General features: G+C 42.5%; 1 protein-coding gene across 1 annotated transcript; it reads left to right on the top strand.

The window, feature by feature from the left end:
• The first annotated feature begins 305 nt into the window (after positions 1 to 305).
• Positions 306 to 967, top strand: LOC134221575 (uncharacterized). The gene is made up of 3 exons (XM_062700764.1): positions 306 to 394; positions 453 to 587; positions 644 to 967. Exons 1-3 carry the CDS (start codon positions 306 to 308, stop codon positions 948 to 950), a joined length of 531 nt encoding a protein of 176 aa, XP_062556748.1. The 3' UTR covers positions 951 to 967.
• Positions 968 to 8,709: the final 7,742 nt, after the last annotated feature.

Genomic DNA, 8,709 nt, shown 5'->3' with positions numbered 1-8,709 from the left:
CACCAACACGTACTGAAAAGCTGTACACTGTAAACCCGACAATACTCTTTAAAGAGTAAAAATCACCCCTTTTTTGGCGATATATGAAACTGTCAAAAAATGGGTGATTATTTTCTTTGCAAAATGAGTGTTTTATGCCCATTTTAAAGTTCCTTGTTTATACCCTTTAATGAGTGAAAAACAAATTGTACTTTCAAACAAACGATTTGTCGATTGTAGCATATTTGCTAGTTTGTTGGTTAGGTAAATATTTTAAAATATTACGAAATCTAATATTACCAGACTATTACGCGTGGTACCCCGTCATGGATGGCAAGGCTAAAACGACACCCAACGGTAATAAGGAGCTGTTCCATCATGTGAGGATTCCCAAGACAAGGATTGCCAAAGGATTGTAAGTATGTTGCTGGATGCGCCGAACCTTTCCATTTCAATCTTACTTTTCTTTCCAGAATAGAATCATCGGACTGCGGTGAATATTTGTTGCTGTTCATGATGAAGGGATGCAACGATATGCCTTCTGTACTTCAGCCAAATTCATCCGACAACGTCGCAGGAAAATCGGACTTTGTGGAAGTGATTACAATGTAAGTTCCTCATAACCCGGCCCCCTACACAAAATAAATATTTTTTTCACCCGCAGGCCGCAGTACGAGCATAGTGTTGGATTGATTAGCGTTAATATGGATTGTGTCGTGCTTGGGAACATCGAGGATGTGAAATTGATACTGCCAGTGCACGGTCTGCAGGATGCCAGCTTCATATCCATATTTCCCTGGCGATTCCGTTGTTGCGGCGATCGGGAGTACATTGTCCGAGATGGTTGGCACAAAGCCATCGATTTAGTTGACTGGTTCCAGAGGCGGCCGCCGTTGGAGAACCCACCCTTAAAACGCGTCCTTAATTGCGGAATCTGTTCTGCCACTAGGTTCATCGATGCGACCCGGTGAAACAGATTGGTGAGCAAAAATAGCAAAGTTGCTGTTTTAAATACATACTATGTCTTGTTATGTATCTATACAATAAAATAATAAATAAAATAAAGAGTTATTTTACATATACCTTGTAATTGCGTCACTTTTTCGATGAATATCATTACATTTAGGCCTTTTTTTAAAAAATAATCAAGAGTAAAAAATACCCATTTCTCCAAAAATGTTTTTTGATATAATGGGTAAAAAGTACGCCCGAATATGACGTACATGCGTTTTACTCATTAATGAGTAAACGCTGTTTACTCTTTTAATGAGTTGAACTATTTAACTTCGAAATGGGTACTTTTTTACCCATTAAAGAGTACTTTGCTGGCACAGTGTAGGATCACTCGAAAATGGACCGACCGGTTAGTGGTTTCATCAATAGTGTTGCAGCGGGAAAAAGGCCATTGCTCTTTTGACAAAATAGAGATTTCCCAAGGGATGATATCGAGAAAATTAGTATAAAGAAACTGATCGGAATTAGGACATTATTATCGAACCATTTTTACCAAGCATACCAAGCGGTCTTGGGTGTTTTTAGGTTGGATATTTTCTCGGCATTTCTATGTGTGATGGTTTTATACAGATATTTTTGTTTTCACAAATATTAGCGGGGCTTCACCATTAACATTGGTGATGTTTTTTAAAATTACGCTTCTGATCATTGCATCGTTCATCAAGACGAATGAAAGTGAAGCTCATCGATCACTTCAAAGTCTGATGGTTGTACCAAGAGTCATGAAAATAAGTGTCTTTATAAGAAAATGCATTTGATGCATAGGGCGGAGTATGATTTTTTGTTCATTGGTTAACTGTTAGACGATTTGGTTTCCATTAGATTCTTCCTTTTAGCACGATTTTGCTGACTAAAAATCCAAACTCCTGAAAAACTTTCAGAAAACTATCCTAGTTCCGATCATCCAGATTTTTTGGGTGCGTTTTATGTTGGGCTGACCAAATAAATAAACGTTATTGAAAGTGATTGTCAATGAAATGTGGGCCTTACTCCGCCATGGCCACGGTATACAGACAACAAGGTAGGCTCGTAAGAAAAATGACACTTCAAGAGTAACGCATATTTTATCGCCACATGCTGGAGTACAAAAGTAAGCATGCCGAGACCGTAGAGCATCGTCTCGGTTCAGCTTGTGCGAAGATAGTATTTACGTCACATGTTTACAATCAAACTGAATGTTTATATGCGTGCTGGCCTGCCTTGTTTTTTTGTATGCCGTGGCCATGGTCTTACTCGATGTCGAGAAGGCATTCAACAATGTATGGCCTGGTGTACAAACAACATCGTTACAATCTTCCCAGCCACCTGGTGAAAATCAACAACATGTACCTGTCGGCAGGGATATCCCGGGTCTCAATCAGAAGAGTGAGCTCCAATGCACACAACATCGTCGCAGGCGTCCCCCAGGGAAGTATCCTCGGCCCCTGCTTTTCAATCTGTTCACCTAAGACATGCCAGAACCTCCAGAAGGCGGCAATCTGTCTCTGTTCGCAGATGACACCTCCATCGTCTACAATGGTAGAGTGATCAGAGCGCTAGTGGCAAAACTCCAACGAGGCCTGGATGTCCTGACAGAGTACCTCACCAGCTGGAAGATCTGTATCAACGCGGCGAAGACGCAGGTCATCATTTCCCCCCACTCTAAATCCCCTAAACCACGGCATACAAAAAACAAGGCAGGATCATCAAGTATGTAAACATTCAGTTTGAATGTAAACATGTTACGTCACTGCTAGCTTCACACAAGCTGGACCGAGACAATGCTCTACGGTCGCAGTATGCTGACTTTTGTACTCCAACATGTGGCGATAAAATATGCGTCACATTCGAAGTGTCATTTTTTCTAACGAGCTTACCTTGTTTTCTGTATACCGTGCCCTAAACATGTTCCGCCCGGGGACTGCAAAATCATCCTCAATGACACGACTGTGGAATGGGCCAATGAGGCCGACTACCTTGGCTTGACCCTCGACAGCAAGCTTATTTTCAGGCAACAGGTTGACAAGACGGTAACAAAGTGTAACGTCAAAGATAGTAAAATACAAGATATCCCACTCTTGGAAATCCCATACGAGTCATCAGCGAATTATTTTTCCTGACTGTAGCGCTAACTAGTGAGAAAAAGTCTAACTATTTTAATAAAAACGATCAAGGTAACATTGCTTTTTCATTGGATAATGTCACAACAAATTCAAAAAAACTCAAAGGTGCAGCCCAATCGGGTTGTACGCAAAGGTGACGTAGGACTACTTAGCTATACGAAATGGAGGGTATTTTTCATCATAATTTGTGTCAATTTATTAGCATTGTGCAAACTGCTCGGAGGTCAACCGAATCAAGAAACTGAAAGTAGCTCCCAGTTGGATGAACAAGCCGTGGAAAAGGAACGACTCACTCAAAAGCCGCATCGCCACTGAAGCCACTCGTCTATTTTTTCAGTGGATATCATCAGAATCCTAGAAGACATTATGCTCAAAAATGTCCGGAATAAAGGAAAAATAAGCAATTTGCAACGTTTGACTTCCGCCCGCGATGGAAACGTACATGAATCGTTTTCTATAGCGTTGGTGGCAAAGTGAGCGGGATTTCAAGGATAAATTACAAATAGTCCTTTTCAGGACTTACTATTTATCCAAGAAGAGGTTTTGACCGTTGAGAAAATTGTTTACCCAGACAAACAGACTGTTGGGCTATTTAGACGACAATGACGATTTTGGAAAGATTCTTTGGTTTTGTTTCGTTAGTCATTAGAAATGATATCGATTTTTTCCGGGCTACCATCGTTTGGCGACGACAGAAAGTTGCCCTTTGGTAGCACAACCACAAGCGCGCGTCGGAGGGAGATGATGCAATGAGTTTGTTCAAATGGATGGCGTCAGTAGCAGTCAAATGGAATTTCCTCACAAGATTTTGATTTGTTGTTGAGGTTGAATGACGACCACCAACGCAGACTTCCACCACCAATTCGATGATTTTCCTTTGAAAATGCTACCAGAGCGCCTTCGTGCTGTTGTGTTCGCTCCGCTGCGTCCGCTCTGCGTAAAATAGGAATGGGCGATACCGATACGATATATCGGGAATCGATATTTTCGCTCCGATTAATCGATATTTTGTATCGATTTTTTACGATATTTGACCATATCGTTTTTTTGATGTGTGATTCGATGATCTAAAATGGGAAATCTAAAGTTTTCTATGTTTTTTGCTCGTGCTTGTAATTCTATCGGAATTTCGATGTTTCAACGCCGATATTTTCCGGCATCGATATTTCGATAATAAAAACATCGATTCGGCAGTATCGATATTTTTCCGAAAAACGCCCGTTCCTAGCGTAAAATCTTGTTCAACCGCTCTCTGCGAAATCCCGATTAAAATGGCTCGCGCGCGCTGGAAAGCAGCTTTTGAAAAGTAACGTGTTCTCGCCGTTGCACAGTGGCTAAAATCGTGTTTTGAGCGCGTTTAATTAATAGTATCTTTATTATGCAATTTAGCGTAATGGTGTCTTCGAGACATTTTATCAGTAAGTTTATGCGATTCTTTAGAGGCATTCAGTTTACTGATCAATCCCCCTAAAAGTGAGATGAAAAATTTATTTTTCCACTTCACAACATATAAGGTTTGATTCTTCATAAAAGTTGTAGCAAAAGTTCTACTGAAAAACTTTGCCGAAGACACCAAGTTCGTAATTCCGTTACTTTTGGAGACTTTTAACGATTTATGCGGACAAGCCCTCAAAATGTGTTTTTTCATCATATCTTTTTCACTTTAATTTATACATTTTGTGCATGTTCTAGAAAGTTTTAGATAATATTGAAATACGGCGTTTGGTGACTATTGTGACTTAAAACTTTAAAAATAAAAAAGCTATAACAATTTTAATGGATTTTTAGTTAAATTTGATTTAACTCCAACTTGACAACGGGCAAATTGTGACAGTCAATCTCATACGCATAACAAGTGTAAGTAATGAACTTTTGAATATTACCTGAACTGTAGAAATGTAAGTGAATGTAAGGAATGTTTAATTAAAAACCATTTCCTACTATACAAAGCAGAAATCAATCACCCTTCAAGGAGTTGATGAACTAATGCATCATGCGTCTCCATGTGCTTGGTTGCTTATACATCGAACATGCTCAAAACTTGTTGGCATCAAAATCAATAAATCTCCAAAAGTAAAGAAATTACGAACTTGGTGTCTTCGACAAAGTTTTTCAGGAGGACTTTTGCTACAACTTTTATGAAGAATCAAACTTTATATGTTGTGAAGTGCAAAAAATAAATTTTTCATCTCACTCTTAGGGGGATTGTTCATAAGGATGAATACCTCCAAAGAAGCGCGGCAACTTACTGATAAAATGTCTCGAAGACACCATCACGCTAAATCACATTATAAAGATACTATTAAATAAACGCGCTAAAAACACGATTTTAGCCACTGTGCGTTGCCGCTTGATGACGCCGGCAATCCGCCGAAAAAGAAGAAGAAGCAGCAATCGCAGCTGCCGCAGGTGCAACCGGAGCGGAAGGAGAAGTGCCCGCCCGTGTTTGTGAAGGGCGATCCGCCTGATTTACGCCCAAAAATTCGCCAGCTGATCGCTAAGGGGCAAGCCAGAGTAAACGCGACGAGCGATGCGACGCGACGCGACTCACGTAAAAGAATAACAATCATTATCAACAGGCTGTCAAATTGCACTGTCGCGTCGCGTCGCATCGCTCGTCGCGTTTACTCTGGCTTGCCCCTAAGGGGCTGAAATGTACTTTTCGGCTCTGCAGCGAGGGCGTGAAAGTGATGCCGACAAACAAGGACCATCATCAATCCGTCGTGGAGGTCGAGGTCCACAAGTATGAGTACAACACTCATAACCACCCCGGCACGAAGCCGCTCAAGGCTTTGCTGCGAGGATTCCACGACATGAAGGAGGAAGAGCTCCAAGCAGAGCTTGAAAGTTGCGGACTGAAGCCAGTAGTCGTGCACAAGATCGCTCGTCACGACAAGGCGAGGAGATATCGCGACCAGGGGTGGCATTGTGCATCTCGAATCGAATCACTCGATTCGTACGTTTTTGCATTCGTTTCGAGAAAATTGCGGCATTATGTATTTTGTTCGACTTCATTCAGTCGCAGTACAAGATTTCGAATGGTGCTGTACTAGCTCAATCGAGTATGTTCTGTCAAACGAAATGTAAACAGAGAGAATAAGAGATAGCTGTCTCCGTGTTTAGTATGCCGCCCGCTGGAGAGACAACCTTCAGCGCTTGGCGAATGTGAGTAAACAGAGAGAATAAGAGTAATTTCATCTGCATGTAGCATGTTGCCTGTTGGAAAGGCATCTTTCAGGGCATGAATTGGCAGTTAATTTATAAACAAGTAAATTGTGCTCAATGACTATAAAAAGGAATATTATTTATTGAGCAGTTGCAACCGATTAAAACATTATGCCGATACGATATGTTTTGTAAATTGAGATATTGTTACGACACAAATTATAAGTTTTATGTTTATTCAAATTTATGCCACAGATCCAATTTTGAGCTAAATAATTTAAAGATAAAGAAGGATTCGATAATAAATTATTTGGATGTATCCATGTGTTTAAGTTAAATGCACTTGGGTTATCTCTTGCGCGTTTTACCCTTCTTATTTTTATTTAACTCGACTATTTTTACGTAGTTTTGGAATATACACGTTTTTATGAAGATTTACCCATCGATTTTTCACGCGAAATCGTCAAGAAATACGTGAAAACTGCAGAAACAAAAAAGATTTTAGTTGAAGTTGTTTTTACGCGGATTTCGGGATAATTAGAGATTGCATATTGTCTGAAAACTATAAAAGTAGGTATACTAATGACATTCTTTCCTTCAAGATACAATAATGAAACATTTATTCTCTTCCCGTAGAGAAATAATAACAAATATAATTAAAAACTTTCAGCAAGAAATGACTCTCGAACAACATTCGAAAGCTTTAAAGGTGACGAGTGTTTTTCATTCGAATTGAGTCGTTTTCCAGTGTGCTATCGAGTATCCATAATGCCAAAACATCTCGTTATTCTTGTACCTCCTCGAGCATACTCGAACGATGAGTCGTTTTCGAGATCGAATCGAAAGCCGTAATGCCAAACATGTTCGACTCCGAAAAATATATTAAGCTCTTTTAGTGGAATGTATTAAACCGTCTAAGACGAATTAAGTACTGTCCATTTAATTCCACTAGTTAATTTTCGTTATCTTTGCAGATACGTATTTCGACCACAACTGTGTGGTCGTCTTCAGTGTCTTGTACTTGACTCGACTTGATAGAATTACGTTCGAATCGAGATGCGCAATGCCACCCCCGTTTTACCTGATCCATCTGGAGCACGGCTCCACTACCTGGAAGGACCTAAAGCTGGTTGGCGTTATAAATTACACCGTCGTTGACTGGGAGCGATATCGGCCAGTGCACCGCGATGTCACGTAATGCACCAACTGCTTCAATTTCGGGCACGGAAACAGGAACTGCCGCATGAACCCGCGCTGCAACAAGTGTGGTGAACCCCATCCGACTGACGAGTGCGACAAAATGGAGGTGGCCGATCCCAAGTGCGCCAACTGTGGCTACAAACATCGGGCCACCACAAAGGCTGCCCAAAGCGAGCCGAGTTCCTGCAAATCCGGAAGAAGGCTTCTACCAGGACCATTCCGAAGAAGAACCGTGTTCCTGTAATCAACGAGGTGAACTTTCCAGCCATCCCAGCTCCCCGTCGTGTGATTCCAATACTCCCACCGCTACAGCCGTACAAGCGACAGACAGCGGCAGCTGCATCGGTCCAAGCTCCAGCATCGTCGACACCATCCACCAGCGAATGGCCCCCACTCCCTCTGGGTTCCGTCGGCAGTCGGAGAACGAAGCCGTCCCACCGGAAGAATTTGCTCTGCTGTACACTCCGGAGCAACTGATGCCGATCTTCGCACAGCTCGCCACTCGACTGCGCAGCTGCAAAACCCGTTTCGACCAGGTCTTCACTCTTGGCATGTTCATCATTGAAAATGGCTGCTAGGGTAGGCCTGGTCAACTGGATCGCTTGCTCGCTGAAGAGCAAAATAATTGAACTGAAGGATTTCCTTGAGGAGAAGGAAATAGACGTGGCGTTCATCACCGAAATGCACCTAAAACCGGAGGTGAACGTCCATCCCGGACTTCCGCATCGTGCGACTCGACCGACCGACCAGGGGAGGTGGTGTGACCATCGCTCTTCGCTACATCATCAACTGTTATCGGCTTCCAAGTTTTCAGCTCAGTGTCATCGAGGCCATCGGTGTAGAAATCACCACTTCTGTCGGCACAATCGCGCTCCTGGCGGCGTACTGTCCAACGCAAGCCAAAGCCGGCGATGGATCATAGGCTGCCCTTCGGAGGGACATCGTCAAGCTTACGCTGAGACAAGGTCAGTATATTATTGCCGTCGACCTGAATGCCAAATATCAAGCCTGGGGCAACAGTCGCGGCAATCGAAACGGTACCATCTGGAGCAACGACATGGAGGAAGGCCACTACACGATCTTGAGCCCGGATTCCCCCACTCGGCTGAGTCGGTCCGGTATCCACGTAACCCTCGACCTATACATAACCAAAATGAACGACCACGTCTCGCAGCCGGTTGTCTACCAGGAGCTCAGTTCGGATCACTATCCGGTGGTGGCGGAAGTGGGCTCCTCGGTCAATTGGCAC

This window comes from Armigeres subalbatus, chromosome 3 (assembly GCF_024139115.2).
Source record: "Armigeres subalbatus isolate Guangzhou_Male chromosome 3, GZ_Asu_2, whole genome shotgun sequence".
Lineage (NCBI taxonomy): Eukaryota > Metazoa > Arthropoda > Insecta > Diptera > Culicidae > Armigeres > Armigeres subalbatus.
Note: the sequence above shows the minus strand (reverse complement) of the source record. Positions and strands in the feature narration are given on the sequence as shown.

Excerpts from the sequence above, each read along its gene's own strand:
- LOC134221575 (XM_062700764.1), top strand. The coding sequence starts at position 306 with ATGGATGGCAAGGCTAAAACGACACCCAACGGTAATAAGGAGCTGTTC. Across the intron at positions 395-452 it reads ACAAGGATTGCCAAAGGATT|AATAGAATCATCGGACTGCG; the intron begins GTAAGTATGTTG and ends TTTTCTTTCCAG. Across the intron at positions 588-643 it reads TTTGTGGAAGTGATTACAAT|GCCGCAGTACGAGCATAGTG; the intron begins GTAAGTTCCTCA and ends TTTCACCCGCAG.